The sequence below is a fragment of the Dendrobates tinctorius genome, unplaced genomic scaffold (genome assembly GCF_039654945.1).
Source record: "Dendrobates tinctorius isolate UK_male_01 unplaced genomic scaffold, ASM3965494v1 ptg000003l, whole genome shotgun sequence".
In the NCBI taxonomy this organism is placed as follows: Eukaryota; Metazoa; Chordata; class Amphibia; order Anura; family Dendrobatidae; genus Dendrobates; species Dendrobates tinctorius.
In genome coordinates, this window is record NW_027361671.1 from 99,840,030 (window position 1) to 99,859,956 (window position 19,927).

The window sequence follows — 19,927 nt, forward strand, 5'->3', positions numbered from 1 at the left end:
CACAGTGTTCCAAATTATTACGCAATTGCTATTTCCCTACATTTCCTACGTTGTCGATGCAAATGAGACAGTGTAACATTTAAATCAACTGTTACAGTATAAATCACATTTTATTGGACAAACCGCCCAATGAGAACAGTATTGTTTTCAAAACTTAAAAAACCCTCAAAATGCTCTCTTCCAAATTATTATGCACAACAGACTTTCCAAACATTTTATAGGTTCCAAAGAACTGAAAATGGTTATTTGTTGAATTTGCAGCATTAAGAGGCCACATTTACGGAAATCAAAATATTTTTCTACTAAAAAAAAAAATAAAAAAAATAATCATCTTAGGAACCCTTATTTAATATCCCTTTCACAATTCTTGCATCCGTTGAACGTTAGATTTTTGGATCGTTTCTGCTTGGATTTCTTTTTAGGATGTCAAAATAACCACCCAGATCTGCAGTTTTGATGTGAACTGCCACGCGTCCTCATAGATCTTTTCTTGAGGATATTCCAAATGTTCTCAATTTATTGAGGTCAAGGATGGATTGTGGCCACATATCCTCTAACGCCCAATGACTCAGAGGTATTCTTTACAGCATGAGATGGTGCATGATCATACATGAAGGTTATTTTGCTATGGATGACACTGTTCCTCTTTTTGTACCATGGATGAAAATGGTCAGTCAGAAACTCTACAAACTGCGCTGAGGTCATTTTCACAACGTTATGGACCGTAAAGGGTCTACTAGTTTTTTCCGCATGATTACAGCTCAAAATATGATTCTCATACCTTATTCAAGGCATGGCACTATGACTCTTTTTAGCAGCAGAGAGATCCTTTTTCTTTCTCACATTGCTTGTAACCCGTGGCCTGCTTAAAAGTGTCAAACGTTCTTCTTAAGTAGTTTTCCTTTAGTTGGGCTCGCCTGGCAAAACTAATTATCACAGGTGTTTGAGATTGATTTCAGGGATTCAAAAAGCCCGAAACACACTACCATCCATGAGTTTGAAAAACAAAAATTCTATCTTTAGGACGCTTAAATCCAAATTGCATAAAAATTTAGAATGGGATGGAAGCCATGCTGAACTTTAGATAAAAAAAAAAAAAGCAAGACTGATATGCTGGCTATACCTAAGGAGAAATAGGAGTGGAACTTACCAGCTTGTGGTAATATACATTGTGCAATCACATCCCGGAGTTTTTCTAGAGCGACATTAGAATCTTCAGCTAAATTTTCGGGGTCTTGGCCGTAAACATTATCCTTCGGCTTTGTCCTGATATCAAACACAAATGAATAAACGTTTACACGCTGCAAACCCTTTTTTCAGGCTACCTATATAGACATCCTGTAACCAGCCCAGAAGCGGTGTGGCAGGAGACCTGGAGCAGTTATTCAGTTTCCGAATGTAAGGCTAAGTTCACATTGCGTTAGGGCATCCGTTTAACGGATCCATTAAACAGATGCGCTAACGCTAATATCATTTTAGGTATCTTTGTGCCATAGCACTAACGGTATGCGTTAACGCATGGTAGTGCTCTGGTACCTAGCGCTACCATGCGTTAGCCCATACAGTTCTATGCACAGCGAACGGGTCCGGTCGCTGTGCGTTAATGCCAACGCACCCAAAAACGATGCAAGGAGCGTTCGAGGGTGCTTCAGGAAATAACGCATACTTGCTAACGCATGCCGATTTCGGCATGTGGTGATATGCGTTATTAACATTGCGGTCAATGGGTGCGCTAACGGATCCGTTAGATAGCGTTAGCACCGCTACCTAACGGATCCCGCTAGCGGATTGACCCTAACGCAATGTGAACCCAGCCTAAGCCATGAGTGCGTCAATTCACTGGCTTCAGGCAGTGACGTTAAAAATAGTAAGGTTTACAAATTATGTTTTTTACTTTGAATTTTCATTATGGAGCCCATTACTACTTTCAAGCTGTCTAAACCATAGGCAGCATAAATCAGAACCTGTCTGTGCGACTGCAGCAAGATATGTTTTACTCTGAATCGCTGCAGTGCTTCAGAGAAGAACAGTTTAAAAAGCTGGCGAGGGTCTATAAGGAGCGATCTGACTAGTTGTAATTGTCTATAGGCCTACCGCAAATATCAGAGTGCGGTAATTGGCTTTCTCGGACACTCCCATAGAGAATGAAATAAGAACAGAGGTCGAGCATGGGCACCTCCACTCCATTCAAGGAGAGACTCTGCAGAGCAGCAATCTCAGAATCCAGAGCCCCTTATCGGGAATGCTCAGTTGAACTTTCTTCAATGAGCACTAAAATTATCACCTATCCTACACCAGAAAATCACTTACTGGTGCCAAAACAGTGGGGGCAATTACAATGGACCATAGTCATTTTACTTAAAGAATGTGGATGCACATTAGGGACACAATTTATATGACAGTCAGAAGGTGACTTCAACTGGATTTAATAACGTAGGACAATATTTACCCCAGAAGTTTTCTTTTCCGCAATATGGGATTATTGACAATGTTCAATGGCTTCAAGTTGACATTGAGATCTTGAATTCTCATGTTGGCAAGTTGCTCAGCATGGGCTTGTTGTATCCCAGCAACCATCGCCTGCAATGGAAAATGGCACACATGTTAATTAGTTCCTCTGGAGCGCTCCAAAGACACAAAAGCTTCAGAAGTGAAAATAGCGGATGAGTTTTTAAAGGGAACTGGTTATGTCCCCTAACGCTATTATCATGCAGATATACAGTGGGGAAAATACGTATTTGATACACTGCCAATTTTGCAAGTTTTCCCGCCTACAAAGAATTGTAGGATTTTTAAATAATTATATTGCATTTTATTGCATGTTATAAGGATTTGATCACCTACCAACCAGCAAGAACTCTGGCTCTCACATATCTCATTACCTGTATTAATTGCACCTGTTTGAACTTGTTACCTGTATAAAAGACACCTGTGCACACACTCAAATCACACTCCAACCTCTCCACCATGGCCAAGACCAAAGAGCTCTGTAAGGACACCCAAGGACATAAATGTAGAGCTTCCCAAGGCTGGGATGGGGTACAGGACAATAGGCAAGCAGCTTGGTGAGAAGGCAACAACTGTTGGCTCAATTATTAGAAAATGGAAGAAACACAAGATGACTGTCAATCTTCCTTGGTCTGGGGCTCCATGTAAAGTCTAACTTTGTGGGGTAAGGATAATTCTACGAAAAGTGCGGAATCAGCCCAGAACTACACGTGAGGACCTGGTCAGTCATCTGAAGTGAGCTGGGGGACCACAGTCTCAAGCATTACTGCTAGTAACACACTACACCTGCTCATGCCAGCACATTTCCAGGCCCATTTGAAGTTTGCCAATGACCAGCTGGATGATCCAAAGGAGGCATGGGAGAAGGTCATGCGGTCAGGATGAAACCAAAATAGGACTTTTTGGTATCAATTCCACTCACCGTGTTTGGAGGAAGAAGGACTAGTACAACCTCAAGAACATCATCCCAACTATTAAGCATGGTAGGGGAATCCTCATGCTTTGGTGGTGCTTTTCTGCAAAGGGGACAGGACGACAGTACCGTATTGAATAGAGGATGGATAGGGTCATTGCATAGGGAGATTTTGTCCAACAACCTCTTTATCTCAGTAAGAGCATTGAAGATGGTTCATGGCTGGGTCTTCCGACATGACAATGACCTGAAACACACAGCCAGGGCAACTAGAGTGGCTTTCAAGATCCTGGAGTGGCCTAGCCAGTCACCAGATTTGAACCCAATAGAAAATCTCTGGAGGGAGCTGAAACTCAACGTTGCCCAACGACAGCCCCGAAACCTGAAAGATCTGGAGACGATCTGTATGGAGGAGTGGGCCAAAATCCCTGCTGCAGTGTGTGCAAACTTGGTCAAGAACTACAAGAAACGTCTGACCTCTTTAATTGCAAACAAAGGTTTCTGTACCAAAATATTAAGTTCTGTTTTTCTATTGCATCAAATACTTATTTTATGCAATAAAATGCAAATTAATAACGTAAAAATCATACAATGTGATTTTCTATTTTTTAGATTCTGTATCTCACAATCTCACAGTTGAAGTGTACAATAAAAATTACAAACTTCTCCATTTTTGGAGGTAGAAAACTTTCAAAATCAGCAGTGTATCAAATGCAAATTTTCTCCACTATACGTTTACTCTGCACTGATATATTGTTGAGATGGCTGTCAGTACCAGGGCATGGTTACAGCTGCTGCTGTGTCCTGAGTGGCGACTGAAACCGCACAGATTTAGAATGCTATAAACCTGCAGATTAACCAAGTATTTGCAGGTTAATAGCCTTTGGGGACATGATGGGCACCCTTAAATATGATATGCTGCAGACAAGTGCAAGATGCTTATCCTTTATTATACACCCTCATTGGAATAGCCTTTGCAACAGGATATAAAAACCTTCAAGTTGTGTCTAAATGCAACATTTTGAGAGGTATTTTTAGCCTGATTTGGTAGCTAAACTAGGTGTAAGGCTATGTGCACACGTGAGGAATTGCCGCGGAATTCCCGGGAAAAACTAGCGTTTTGTAAGCGTAATTGGCTTGCAGAATGCTAGCGTTTTCCAAGCGATCTGTAGCAGCGCTTGGAAAACTGATTGAGAGGTTGGTCACACTTGTCAAACAGTGTTTGACAAGTGTGACCAACTTTTTTCTATTGAAGCTGCCCATGCAGCATCAGTAGTAAAAGATATGTTAAAAATATTAAATAAATAAAAAAAAAAAAATGTGATTCTCACCTTCCGGCGGCCCCCGCAGCCTTCTCGAGCCTCGCGATGCTCCCGTTCTCAGTGATGCATTGCGAGACAATGACCCCACATGACGTACAGTAGCATCACGCGAGACCGCTACGTCATCACAGGTCATTGTCGCAAGACATCAGTGGGAACGGGACTTGCCGGGAGCATCGCTAAGGCCTGGGGACGCTGCGGGGGCCGCCAGAAGGTGAGAATATCACAATTTTTTATTTTAATTCTTTAACAGGGATAGGGTACCCAGGGCCTAGCGGAGAGTCTCCTCTCCTCCAGACCCTGGGTACCATCTGCACATTTTCCGCTTACTTTGCGCATGGTGGGCATAGCCACATGCGAAAAGTAAGCGGATCAATGCAGTCCTATGTGTGTGGAATCCCCGCGATTCCACACAAAGAAGGAGCACACTGCTTATTTTTCCGCGATGCGATTCCGCCACAGAAAAATACGCAGCATTAGCACAGCATGTGCGGAATGCCATTGAATTAAATGGGTTGCTTTTTGCATGCATTTTGCGTCGAAAAAACGCGGCAAAAACGCATAAAATCCGCAACGTGTGCACATAGGCTAAAACTATAAAAATACCCCGATAGATTTTTTTTTTTTTTTTTTTTTACCTGCATCATCATGTGTTTGTTGCTCTGCTCATATCCTGTATATAAAGTACAATGCAAAGGACAAATCTCTTGCAAAACATGTGTTGAGGTGGTCTTGTTCATACACAATTAATGTGTTTTATCCGGTTTGTCTGCTTTTTGTCCATGTTAGATGTATAGCCCTCACCATTTGGATAGATTATTGTGAGAAGGGATTACAGATCATATTTTTATGGGTATTATTTTTGTATTTTTATGGATATTATTTATAGACTTTAGCCATGAGCATCTTATTGGCCATTGGTTTATTTATTAATAAGTTTACATTTGGGTTTCATAAACATTTGCACTTTAGGAGTAGGTAAATCCCAGGTTATGAAGGTATACAACTTGACCTTCAGTCCTGTATCACTTGACCATTTTTAGGCTATGTGCCCAAGTTGCAGAAATGCTGCGGAAATGCCCGCAGTTGCTGTGGATTTTTCCGCTGTGGAATCGCATAGCGGTGAAATCCGCAGCATGTCCATTATTTCTGTCCACCTCTCAGCCACGCTGCCAGCATCTTCCGTTCCCAGGAATGCATTGAGCAAATCACCTGAGATGATGTAGCGGTCTAGCGAGTGAGTGTGACGTCCCAAAGGTCCTTCGTGCAAAGCATCCCTGAGAACGGAACGTACCGGGAGGGCCGCTAAGGACATCGGGGGCCGTCAGAAGGTGAGGATAACCATATTTTTTATTTTTTTACCATTCTATTTTTTACTAATGATGCAGCATAGGCAGCATCAGTAGTAAAAAGTTGGTCACACTTGTCAAGCACTATGCTTGACAAGTGTGACCAACCTGTCAATCACTTTTCCAAGCGATAATGGACATGCTGCGGATTTCACCACTATGCGATTCCACAACGGAAAAATCTGCAGCATGGGCATAGCAACTGCAGAATCACAGTGGAATCCCATAGGATTGCATGGGAATGCGTTTTTTCAGAGTTTCCGCTGCGGGAAAAAGGTGGCGAAAACGCTTAAAAAACGCATCGTGGGCATACAGCCTTAATGTCTTTTATTTTGAGATTTATGACTTACTAAAAATATTGTATGTACATAGTGGTATTATCTCGTCTGTCTATACGTTGTTTGTTTATAAGAATAATTATTTGTACTTATTTTGGCCTACTTTAGTTTATATGTACAATGCACAGCAGTACAAAAACACTGAACCAAGGCGGCAATGCATCCAGTCATTTTGGACATGCCATTATGACATTTCAAACGTTTCTAAACTTTGTGTAAATCTATGGCTGTGAAACTATCCACCACTAACAGAACCAATTTTAGGCTGCACTGTAAAAGTTATGGACACTAGCTGGTTTTACCTCAGGAATGATGTGTGATCATGAGTCAAATTTAACAACATTGTGAATACTATATACATTGACCAGATTACCAGCAAATTCTTCACTAAACAGATAGAAACTATATAAATTCCCATCAACACTACTCAGACAATTGTACAATATGAACAATTTGTAATTGGCATGGAGATATGAATTCAATGACAACCTTGTCCATCATCATCTGTGCAGATGGCAAAATGTTATCGAGAGCTTCAGTAGAGTTCAGCCAAGGGTGGTCTAGAACTCCTTCAATGGTGAGACGTTCTTCTGGCTTAACCTTCAATAGCCTGGATGGGAGACAGGTATAGACACTCATCAGTCATGTGAAAAGTGAGCTTTACTTACAAGCCAAACAATAAAATGAAAAAAGAGCAAACAGGTCTCAGCTACTTCAAACATATATATGACATGAAGCTTCTAAATTTGAGACTTTCACTGCCATCACTGCAAATTGAATCTCTGAAAACACATTTGTTCTCAAAGGAAAATATGTAAAACTTGTGTATCGTACCATCCTTAGAATAAGAATGATAAATGGATTTGAAGATTGTATAAATGTTAGTTTCCCGACTAAAACTTCAAGGCCTGGGCTATAAACCTACCTATCGTCTACAATGTGTTACTCTGCAATCTCATGCAAACTCGCTTGTGTTATGTTGACAGTGTTTGTTGCCATTTCCGTTTGGTACTTTAATGGGTTTCTGAACTGCAAGAAATATGATGAGATATCTCCATGCCATTCAGTATACTTGCACAATAACTGATCAAGTCCTGGCCCAATACGGATCTGTCATCCGTATATCTTGACAGGTTATTACCGGACTGCTGGGCTAACAAGAAGCAGGCCACCACCCAGCTTGGCTAACACAAGGAAGAACAGTGCTGATCATGAAGGATCCTCACAAAAGGTACAGTTCCATCCAACTACCTCCCAATAGCCTGCCTTACAACATGGAAACTCCTGTCAGGCATCATAGCCATCCAGCTACAGAACCATATGAACCAGTAAATGAATCCAGCTCAGAAAGGCATTGGGACCAACACCAGAGGCTCTAAGCACCAGCTCCTAGTAGATAGACTAGTCGCTCAAGACTCAAGATACAGATAGACCAATCTCAGCACAGTCTGGATTGACTACAGGAAAGCCTATGACTCAATATCACACACATGGATGTGTGAATGCTTGGCTCTCTATAATGTCAACAGGAAATTAAGAACCTTCCTCAGAAACTCAATGGGGCTATGGAGAACAACACTGGAACTCAAGACAACTAGCTAAAGTGACCATCAAATGCGGCATACACCAAGGTGATGCACTGTCCCCATTGCTGTTCTGCATAAGATTGAACCCCTTAGATAATTACAGTCTGGCTATGGATACAAGTTCAAGAGTGGAAGCACCATCAGCCACCTCCTCTACATGAATGACATCAAGCTGTATGCGAAAAACGAACAAGGCATCAATTCATTGATCCACCTGACAAGGATCTACAGGAAAGACATCGGGATGTCCTTCGGACTAGAGAAGTGCGGCTGGTTGGTAATTCAAGGCAAGGTAGTAAAGACTGATGGAGTGGCATTACCAGTAGGGCACATAGCAGATGTACAGACATGCTACAAGTACCTCGGCATCCCACAGGGATACGGTAACTATGATGAGGAGGCAAGGAAAGCAGCAACATCCAAATACCATCAAAGGGTAAGACAGGTCCTGAAGAGTAAAATCCGCGCCATCAATACATATGTCCTGCCAGTTATCAGATACCCTGCTGGCATAGTGTGATGGCCAAAAGAAGAGATGGAAGCTGCAGATGTGAAGACACGAAAGCTCCTCACAATGCATGGAGGTCTCCACCCTAAAGGCCCCGTTACACATAACGATGTCCCAGCGATCCCACCAACGATCAAACATGGAAGGGATCGCTGGGACATCGTTAGACAGCCCCTCCAGCGATCAGGACCAGCGAACAAGCTAGTTTCCAATGTAAACAGTGGGTATCTAAGAGCCGCGCGGCTCTTGGATACCTGCTGATTACCCTAGATACCAGCGTGCACGCTGGTATCCAACGTAAACATCAGGTAACTAAGAGCCACGCGGCTCTTGGATACCTGCTGTTTACCCTGGAAACCAGCGTGCGTTGGTATCTAGGGTAAACAGCGGGTATTCAAGAGCCGCGCGGCTTAGTTACCCAATGTTTATATTGGAAACCAGCGTCACTGATCTCTCACTGCCACACGCAGCGATGCGTGCTGGCCAGCGGGAGACCAACGATCAAAAAATGGCCCAGGACGATCGTGCACGATCAGCGATACCCAGCAGGGGGCCGGCCGCTGATCCCCGTCACACACAGTGATATAGCTGGAGAGATCGCTGATGCGTCACAAAATCAGCGATCTCGCTGTGTGTGATGGGGCCCTTAGTCTAGCACCCAGAGATTGTATACGTATACAAAAGGAAAGGAGGGTGGTCGAGGCTTGATAAGCATCCAAGCTACCACTGTGGATGAAACAAGGCATATCCAGAAATACATCAGAAAAATGGCACCAAAAGATGAGATGCTGAGAGAAAGCCTAAGGCAGCAACAACAACAGATCTTCAAGGAAGAACAGGAACATGAAGCGCCATGGGATGTACCATCGATAGAATGGAGGAGGCTGACATGAAGAAATCCTACCAATGGCTGGAGAAAGCTGGACTCCGATACAGCACAGAGGCACTAATCATAGCGGCACAAGAGCAAGCATGAAGTACCAGATCAATAGAAGCAGGCATCTACCACACAAGACAAGACCCAAGGTGCAGACTATGCAAAGAAACCTAACAAACAATCCAACACAAAGTGGCAGGATGCAAAATGCAAGCAGGAACAGCGTGTACCGAACGCCACAACCAAGTAGCGGGAATTGTATACAGGAACATCTGCACAGCATATGGGCTAAGTCTAGGTGGGAGACCCCAGGGAAAGTGGCAGAGAATGAAAGGGCTAAAATCCTGTGGGACTTCAAGATTCAGACCGATTACCAGGTGTTGGCTAAGCAACCAGACATTGTGATAGTTGTCAAGGATCAGAAGACAGCAACGATAATAGATGTGGCAGTGCCAAGTGACAGCAACATCAGAAAGGAGGAATATGAGAAGCTGGAGAAATACCAGGGCCTCAAAGGAGAACTGGAGAAGATGTGGAAGGTGAAGGCAACAGTGATTCCAGTGGTGATAGGAGCACTTGTAGTAGTGACCCCTAAGTTGGGAAAACGGCTACAACAGTTCCCAAGAGCAACATCTGAACTCTGTCCAGAAAAGTACAATGCTAGGAACTAAGATCCTGTACAGAACCCTCAAATTCCCAGGTCTCTGATTCTGTATATATGTACAGGTGCTTTTCACAAAATTAGAATATCAAAAAGTTAATTTATTTCAGTTCTTCAATACAAAAAGTGAAACTCCTATATTACAATTGATGATTATGGATTGCAGCCAATAAAAACCCAAAAGTTATTATCGCAATAAATTAGAATAATTTACAAAAAACACCTGCAAAAGCTTCTTAAGCGTTTAAAAAGGTACCTTAGTCTGTTTCAGTAGGCTCCACAATCATGGGGAAGACTGCTGACTTGACAAATGTCCAGAAGGCAGTCATTGACACACTCCACAAGGAGGGTAAGCTACAAAAGGTCATTGCTAAAGAAGCTGGCTGTTCCAACCATATTAATGGAAAGTTGAGAGGAAGGAAAAAGTGTAGGAGAAAAAGGTGCACAAGCAACCGGGATAACCGCAGCCTTGAAAGGAATGTTAAGAAAAGGCCATTCAAAAATTTGTGGGAAATTCACAAGGAGTGGACTGCTGCTGGAGTCATTGCTTCAAGAACCACCACATACAGAGGTATCCAGGTCATAGGCTATACAAGTTTTGTATTCCTTGCGTCAAGCCACTAATGACAAATAGACAACGCCAGAAGCGTCTTGCCTGGGCCAAGAAGAAAAAGAACTGGACTGTTGCTCAGTGGTTCAGGGTGTTGTTTTCAGAGAAAGTAAATTTTGCACTTCATTTGGAAATCAAGGCCCCAGAGTCTGGAGGAAGAGTGGAGCGGGACACAATCCAAGCTGCTTGAGGTCTAGTGTGAAGTTTCCACAATCAGTGATGGTTCGGGGAGCCATGTATTCTGCTGGTGTAAGTCCACTGTATTTTATCAAAACCAAAGTCAGCGCAGCCATCTACTAGGAAATTTTAGAGCATTTCATGCTTCCCTCAGCCAAAAAGCTTTTTGGAGATGGAAATTTCATTCTCCAGCAGGACTTGGCACCTGTCCACACTGTCAAAAGTACCAATACCTAGTTTAAAAACAACAGTATCACTGTGCTTGATTGGCCAGCAAACGCACCTGACCTTAACCCCATAGAGAATCTGTTGTCTATTGTCAAGCAGAAGATGAGAGACACCAGACCCAACAAAGCAGACGAGCCGAAGGCTGCTATCAAAGCAACCTGGGCTTCCATAACACCTCAGTGCCACAGGCTGATCACCTCCATGGCACGCCGCACTGATGCAGTAATTGATATAAAAGGATCCCCGACCAAGTATTGAGTGCATTTAGTGAACATACATTTCAGAAGGCCAACATTTCGGAATTTAAAATAATTTTTAAAGCTTGTGTGATATAGTATTCTAATTTACTGAGATAATGACTTTTGGGTTTTCATTGGCTGTAAGCCATAATCACCATTAACCAAAATGAACACTTGAAATAGATCTCTCTGTTTGTAATGCCTCTATATATTATGAGTTTCACTTTTAGTATTAACAATTTATTTCAGTTTAACTCTTTGATATTCTAATTTTGTGAGAAGCACCTGTATACATGAATGTGGATGTTTGTCAGTGAATCTACTCTTCTAATAATGCCCACAGTGCTTCAGACAGACAAATGTTGACAATCATTGAGGGCTGTTGAAGGAGGCCTTGAGGGAGTTTCTGAGGACTCTTGGCCCATATGCAAATAGCAAAATGGTCCTGATTCAATAAGGTGTGTCAGTTTTCCATATATATATATACACTCACTGGCCACTTTATTAGGTACACCTGTCCAACTGTGTGTTAAGACTTAATTTCTAATCAGCCAATCACATGGCGGCAACTCAGTGCATTTAGGCATGTAGACATGGTCAAGACAATCTCCTGCAGTTCAAACCGAGCATCAGTATGGGGAAGAAAGGTGATTTGAGTGCCTTTGAACGTGGCATGATTGTTGGTGCCAGAAGGGCTGGTCTGAGAATTTCAGAAACTGCTGATCTACTGGGATTTTCATGCACAACCATCTCTAGGGTTTACAGAGAATGGTCCGAAAAAGAAAAAAAATCCAGTGAGCGGCAGTTCTGTGGCCGGAAATGCCATGTTGATGCCAGAGGTCAGTGGAGAATGGGCAGACTGGTTCGAGCTGATAGAAAGGCAACAGTGACTCAAATTGCCACCCGTTACAACCAAGGTAGGCAGAAGAGCATCTCTGAACGCACAGTGCGTCGAACTTTGAGGCAGATGGGCTACAGCAGCAGAAGACCACACTGGGTACCACTCCTCTCAGCTAAGAACAGGAAACTGAGGCTACAATTTGCACAAGCTCATCGAAATTGGACAGTAGAAGATTGGAAAAACGTTGCCTGGTCTGATGAGTCTCGATTTCTGCTGCGACATTCGGATGGTAGGGTCAGAATTTGGCGTAAACAACATGAAAGCATGGATCCATCCTGCCTTGTATCAACGGTTCAGGCTGGTGGTGGTGGTGTCATGGTGTGGGGAATTTTTCTGGGCACTCTTTGGGCCCCTTGGTACCAATTGAGCATCGTTGCAACGCCACAGCCTACCTGAGTATTGTTGCTGACCATGTCCATCCCTTTATGACCACAATGTACCCAACATCTGATGGCTACTTTCAGCAGGATAATGCGCCATGTCATAAAGCTCGAATCATCTCAGATTGGTTTCTTGAACATGACAATGAGTTTACTGTACTCAAATGGCCTCCTCAGTCACCAGATCTCAATCCAATAGAGCATCTTTGGGATGTGGTGGAACGGGAGATTCGCATCAGGGATGTGCAGCCGACAAATCTGCGCCAACTGTGTGATGCCATCATGTCAATATGGTCCAAAATCTCTGAGGAATGCTTCCAGCACCTTGTTGAATCTCTGCCACGAAGAATTGAGGCAGTTCTGAAGGCAAAAGGGGGTCCAACCCCTTACTAGCATGGTGTACCTAATAAAGTGGCCAGTGAGTGTGTGTATATATATATATATATATATATATATATTGTATTACAGTAAAGTTGAAGATCATTGTAAATACTCTGATTCACATACCTTACATTTATTATTTACCTCTAGTGTCAGAAAACTTCTGACATGATAGTGAGAAAAGTCACAAATTTTGATCGGTGAGGGTTGAAGTGCTATGATCTCTATTGATTGACGAAAAAAAGGGTCTGAAGCGGAGCACTGTGCTCATTTGGCTTTGTTTGGCTGACCCTTGGATAAGTGGGGTTAATGGTGAGGAAAGTACAGAAAATATATAGCATGAGTATTGTGAGGCAGTGACTGGGGCTACACGTGAGGGCCGCTGTATGTTCCCCCCAGGATGCGCACAGAGGCGTATTGAGGGCATTGCACTCACAGACGTAGCTCTGGTTGCAATGCAGATTAAAGTGCTTATAGGTCTTGGACATGCTGGTTGTCCAAGGCAGATTTAGGGAAAACCTGCTCTGGGCTTGTGTGTATTGAAAAAGACTATAGATGGTAGTGTTGCAATAAGTTTCATTCCGGGCCGGGTTTTTCATGTGGCTGAAGGTTGCTAGTTAAAAGCCCTGCAGTAAAGGTTTTGGGTGTTTCAGGTTCAGAGTCAGTCTGGTGTTTGTTAGAGTGCAGAGCAGTCGGCTGCATAACTCCACCTGTGTGAGGCAAAACAGGCCAGCGAAGCCAAACAGCCAAGGCAGCTGAATAGCCTGGCACCCACAGCGTACACAGCAGTGCAGTCGCTCATGGCAACTGGTCTCAGGAGGTGGACTGGCGTGTTTATTGGCTGTAATCCAGAGGATATGGTTCCCGGTTGCGATCTGGAGGATATTGTGTGCTGTGCATTATTTGCGAGTTAAATATTAAAGAGACTTTTGCTTTAAACTTTGCTGGGTCACCTCCTCATCACTGCATACGGTGTTACCGCTGCCCTAAGGTATCTAAAACGCTCTGTTTAGGCCTATTTTGGAAGCTGTATTTGGTCAGTATATGTACAATATTTGCAAGTCGAAATCAGGTATAGCTCCCAGCAGAGAACAGGTGGGAATTTTTCTCTCCAAAGGTTTCACTGCGCTCAGCTGATGGCATCCATTATTTATTTTTTGAGACAGCGTGACTCAGTGACAGGTCCAATAATCAGAATTGTGTTCCCCAATACCCTGCAGATTGTAAGCTGTAAGCCCGTCAGGGTCGGGTCCTCTCCCCCGTTGTATCTATTTGGCAGTCTGTTTACTTAAACCTTTCACACATTATGCATGCAACCCCTTTTCACATGTACAGGACCCTGAAATAAAGGGTGCTTTAAAAAAAACAAAAAAAAAAAAAAAACAAAATGCCAAAAAGCTCCGGGGAAGTGTCTACTGGGTGCTACACTCTGGTGTTGGTCAATCTCAGTGAGCGGAGCAGCCAACTCAGCATTTCATCATATGCATTTCATTTATTTTACAAATCAGCATCAGGACAAAACCCAAACACCTAGAGAACAAAAACAAACACTAGAACTTACTTTCTAACAATGTCTTTTGCCATTTCAGAGATCTGGCTCCATTCTTCCTCTGGGAACTCAAAGCTTCCTGTCATTATTTTCTTCCTCATGTCCTTTGGGATCGTCCGACTGTGATGCTTGGAGTAAAACGGAGGATAGCCACAGAGCATCACATAGATAATGACACCTAAGGACCACAAGTCACAGCTCTGGGAGAGAAAACAGAAAACACACAATTTGGTATATTTACTGAAAGCATCTAGAACACAAAACTTAACTAGTTTGAAAATCACCTTTAAAAAGGATAAGAGCACCTTCAGGGACATTTTCTTTTACCTTACATACAAGTATTTTGGTCTAAAATACTATTTTGCAATTGGGTTATAAACATTTTTGGACAGGTTGCCTACTGTAGTCTGTCTTCTTTGCCAGAGTCATTTCAGATGGGAGAACTAATCTGTAAGTCTACGTTCCAGGACGAGGTCAGTAATCTGTGACTGCTGGATGAGAGGCCTGCAGATCTCCCCATCGCCCTGCATCCCCCAGCAACCTTGAGAAGCAATGAGGACATCGCACCAGCCTGGCTAATCAAAAGAGCTGGGACTGCCAGAAGGCAAGGAAATTACAAACTCCCTTCAATCTTCATTCCTAGCTCTGGTACAGCACGGTTTCCTCTATGCTCTACCAATCCTATAATACATTAGCAAAGCATTACATAACCATCTAGTGACATCACTGTCTGCCAACGGGACACAGTGATTATCCTTGCCTCTATAGTCCTCTAAATAGGCTAATATATTAGAAGTAAAGGAGGCTGAACGGTCACTTCCTAAATTATAATTGTGGCAGGAGCTGTGCAGTCATCATTTGTGGTTGCCGTTTTTATTCACCCTTTGAGAAATTCAGTGGAATTGTCCATGCACTTTCATCATACAAGAACTTCTTGTCACTAAGGCCTGTTTCACACTTCCGTTGTTTGACATCAGTCAAAATTCGCCAATTTTTAAAAAAAAAACGGATCCGCCAAAAAAAGGGGCAGATCCGTTTTTTTCCCCCATAGACTTACATTAGTGGCAGATCTTGACTGACAGTCGTCCGTCCCACCCGTTTTTTGACGGCTCAGCCAAGATTTTAGCGTCTCCCGGGCGGATGAGACGGACCCTGCAACGTTTTTTTTTCCGTTGACGGTCCGTCAATTTTAAGTGCACATGCCCGGAATCTTTACTCCGGAAAACATTTTAACCCTGAAATGCCATTTCGGGAGCGGCGAAAAATCTCTCTCTCCTTCCAGACAGTGGTCGCTTTAAATTTTTCATCTTCGGCGGATCCGTCCATATTAGTGTCCGCTGACATCCGTATGTCACAACGGAGGCGGATCCGTTAATTTTCGTTTTTGGCGGATGTCAACTGTCCGCCATCAACGGAAGTGTGAAACAGGCCTTAGATGGTGACCTTCCCTTAAATAACAGGGAATCATAATGGGATCACAATGTATCTAAAGAGAAGGATACCATGAAGTTCCAGATAAAAAGGAACCAATGAGGCAATACTAACTGATTATATGTATGGGTGAATTAGTGACAGTATATAGGGGTATGTGCACAAAATGTGTTTTACAGGTGGATTCCGTCTGGAACCTGCCTGTTAAAGAGATAAAAACAAAACAAAAAATACCCTAAATGAATGTATACATAGCAATGTCAAAATAATTTGCTGTGCATATGTCCAGTCTTTTTGAGCTTCTTTTAAACTCTTTAGGCTCCGAAAGTCATTAAGTTGATAAAAGAAATGACCGGCCCATTCTTCTGGCGGCATCTGCTTAGAACTCACTTTCTAATAATACATACAAAAAAAAAAAAAAAAAAAGAAAAAAAAAAAAGTGGCAAAGCCGCAGCACCAAAAATATAAGAAAAAAACAATTCCGGAAAATACCACCAGCAGTTTCCTGAAGTACTTTTTTGCAGGAAAAACTCAGCGTGTATGCCAGCGTTTAAAAGACACCGTTGCGTACGTTCCCAAAGGCTGTTTTCTGTGGTTTTTTAAAAAAGGAAGTTGTGGAAAAACCTCATTAATTGCTGTTAAACATGCTCTACATTCCGTTCTTACAATATTGCTGGGCAGCATAGATCTAGATGTGGTGGGAAACGTACCAAAACGAACAGGGAGTCTGTACACAAAAGTACACTTTTAACATACACTATTTGACCACAACACTGATGTACAGTGGGGCATTACCTTGTTGTAAGTGTACGGTGTTGGCGAGGTAGGAATAATTCCAGACTTCTCTTTCTGGTGTCTTCTTTGCGCCTCCAGAACCTGATAATTACCACACCAAAGAAAGAATATGTCACTTATAGTATGGTGGAGTAAGCCATTACATATTGTAAAAGCAAAGTAACCAGGTCGATTCTGCATCGCAAAGTAGTCAGTGTACAGCTTGTGTAACAGTGTAAATTTGGCGTGCCCTCTGAATAACACACATCCATTAATGTCTAAGCCACTGGCAACAAATGTGAATACACCCCTAAGTGAAAATGGCCAAATTGGGAACAAAGTGTCGATATTGTGTGGCCACCATTATTTTCAAGCACTGCATTAAATCTCTTGGGCATGGAGTTTCCCTAGAACTTCACAGGTGGCCACTGGAATCCTCTACCACTTCTCCATGACGACATCACGGAGCTAGTGGATGTTAAGAGACCTAGCGATCCCCCACCTTCCGACTGAGGGTGGTCCGACAGATGCTCAATAGAGTTTAAGTCTGGAGACATGCTTGGCCAGTCCAGCTCCTTTATCCTCAGTTTCTTTAGCAAAGCAGCGATCGTCTTGGAGGTGTGTTTGGAGTCGTTATGTTGGAATACTGCCCTGTGACCCAGTTTCTGAAGGGAGGGGATCATTCTCTACTTTAAATATTTCATAGTACATATTGAAATTCATGGTTCCCTCAATGAACTGTAGCTCCCCACAGCCAGCAGCACTCATGCAGTCCAAAACCACGACATTCACACCACCAGGCTTGACTGTAGGCAAGACACACTTTGTCTTTGCACTCCTCGCCTGGTTGCCGTCACACACGCTTGACACCATCTGAACCAAGTAGGTTTATCTTGGTCTCATCAGACCACAGGACATGATTCCAAGCCATGTCCTTAGTCTGATTGTTTTCAGCAAACTGTTTGCATGTTTTCAGCAAACTGTTTGCAGGTTTTCTTGTGTATCATCTTTACAAGAGGCTTCCTTCTGGGATAATAGCTATGCAGACCAATTTGATGCAGTGTGCGGCCTATGGTCTGAGCACTGACAGGCTGAACCCCCACCCCTTTAACTTCTGCAACAATGCTGGCAGCACTCATACATAGATTTTGAAAAGACAACCTCTGGATATGACGTTAAGCACGTGCACTCAACGTTTTTGGTCGACCATGGCAAGGCCAGTTCTGAGTGGAACCTGTCTTGTTTAACTGCTGTATAGTCTTGGTCACCGTGACGCAGCTCAGTTTCAGGGTGTTGGCAATCTTCTTATATCCTAGACCATCTGTATGTAGAACAACTATTCTTTTTTTCAGATCCTCAGAGTTCTTTGCCATGAGGGGCAAGAGTGTGAGAGTGATAACACCAAATTTTACACACCTGCTCTCCAGTCACAGCCGAGACCTTGTAACATTAATGAGTCACATAACACCGGGGAGGGAAAATGGCCAATATGGCACAATTTGGCTATTTCACTTAGGGGTGTTAGTCACTTTTGTTGCCAGCAGTTTAGACATTAATGGCTGCGTTGAGTTATTTAGAAGAACACACCAAATGTACACTGTTACATAAGCTGTACACTGACTACTTTACATTGCATCAAAGTGTCATATCTTCTGTATTGTCCCATGAAAAGATATAATAAAATATTTACAAAAATCTTAGGTGTGTACTTATTTTTGTTATATACTGTATGTGTACACTATTAAAGTGTAATAATGGAGAACGAATCCATACAAAAGTATAGGAGTTGAAAAGGACATGGTCACATGTTAAAGGGTTTTCTACCTCCAATTTTTTTATATTATTATTTAAAAAAAACCATGCACATGGGTTAAGAAAAATGAAATACCGGTATATATTAAAATCAACAATTCAACGCCACTCCTCTTCACAGAATTTCATATTATCAAAAAAGGAATTTGTTTAACAATTCCAAACATAATTAGTACACGAGTTAAAATTTTTCTCAAATCAGTTTGCAATTCAATGGCACTTGGAAAACACTGGCCAAAATGACTATGATCTATGGGAGTCCAATTTGAGTCATACGTTGATTTACTTTAACCTTTGAAGTTTTTGGAATTGAACTTTGTAGGCAACAGGCAATTTTAGGGCGGTTTTGCATGTTTAACATTCACGGTCCAAGAATGGACAATGAAGTCCAGACTGACTGTGGATTTGATGACCTTGAAACATAACAGCCTCACACACTCCTCAACATTAAAATTGTAACACCAATTATAATCACTTGTGAAATTATGGAAACCACAGGATCGATAGATAGGTTAATTATATTGGAAATGGAAGCAGTTAAAGAGACCAGGATGTATGAATACATAACTTAAACACTTGCTAAAAAGCAAAAAAAGAAATGTATATCAAATGGAAAGTTGAGGCATATCTAAAGAATATAATGCTGTGTGCAGGGAATGCAGGGCAAGAGTTGGAAGAACTAAAGACAGTAATGAAGTAAGGCTTGCAAGGGAGAACAAAAGCAATAAAAAAGGATTTTGGAGATATGTCAAAAGAGAAAAAAAGTCAAAGATGCTATAGGATTTTTACAGGGTGAAAAGGGTGAAGTGGTCAAAAATGATGCTGAGAAGGCCGAACTTTTAAATTCATATTTTGCATCTGTGTTCTCTAAGATAGCAAAGGTAAAATCAACTGATCTTAATTGTGCTATCGAAGGAATAATCAGAGATGGTGAGGGAACAGTTAGAGAATTTAATTGAAATTAAATCTACTGGTCCAGATTAATGACAACCTAGGGTATTGAAAGAGATAAGAGAAAATTGAAGAGCCACTAGCTAGAATCTTTGAAAATTCCTGGAGAACAGGAGAAGTCTCTGAAGAATGAGAAGGCCAAATTTTGTCCCCATCTTCTATAACCGGAAAGATCTCTGAACAAATTATTCAACAGCATGTATGCAAGTACTTGAACAAGAATACAGTAATTAACCAGAGTCAGCATGGGTTTGTAGCAAACAAGTCAGATAGAATAATATAATTTCCTTCTATGATGGAATCACTGACTGGGTGGACAAGGGAAATGCAGTAAATATAGTATACCTTGATATCAGCAAATCATTTGATAAAGAATCTCCTATCCTTATTGAAAAAATGACCAAGTATGAGATTGACAAGGCTATAGTTAGT

At 42.2% G+C, this 19,927-nt stretch overlaps 1 protein-coding gene across 2 annotated transcripts in view; it reads right to left on the minus strand.

The window, feature by feature from the left end:
• The window catches only part of MAPKAPK5 (MAPK activated protein kinase 5), a 94,318-nt gene that overhangs the window by 11,892 nt on the left and 62,499 nt on the right, over positions 1-19,927 (minus strand). For both annotated transcript variants that reach the window (XM_073564002.1, XM_073563992.1), the window contains 5 exons: positions 16,754-16,834; positions 14,540-14,727; positions 6,920-7,040; positions 2,450-2,580; positions 1,151-1,266 (listed from right to left, as the gene is read on the minus strand). In XM_073564002.1, the coding sequence (XP_073420103.1) occupies positions 1,151-1,266; positions 2,450-2,580; positions 6,920-7,040; positions 14,540-14,727; positions 16,754-16,834 (637 nt within the window). The remainder of the gene's footprint in view (positions 1-1,150; positions 1,267-2,449; positions 2,581-6,919; positions 7,041-14,539; positions 14,728-16,753; positions 16,835-19,927) is intronic.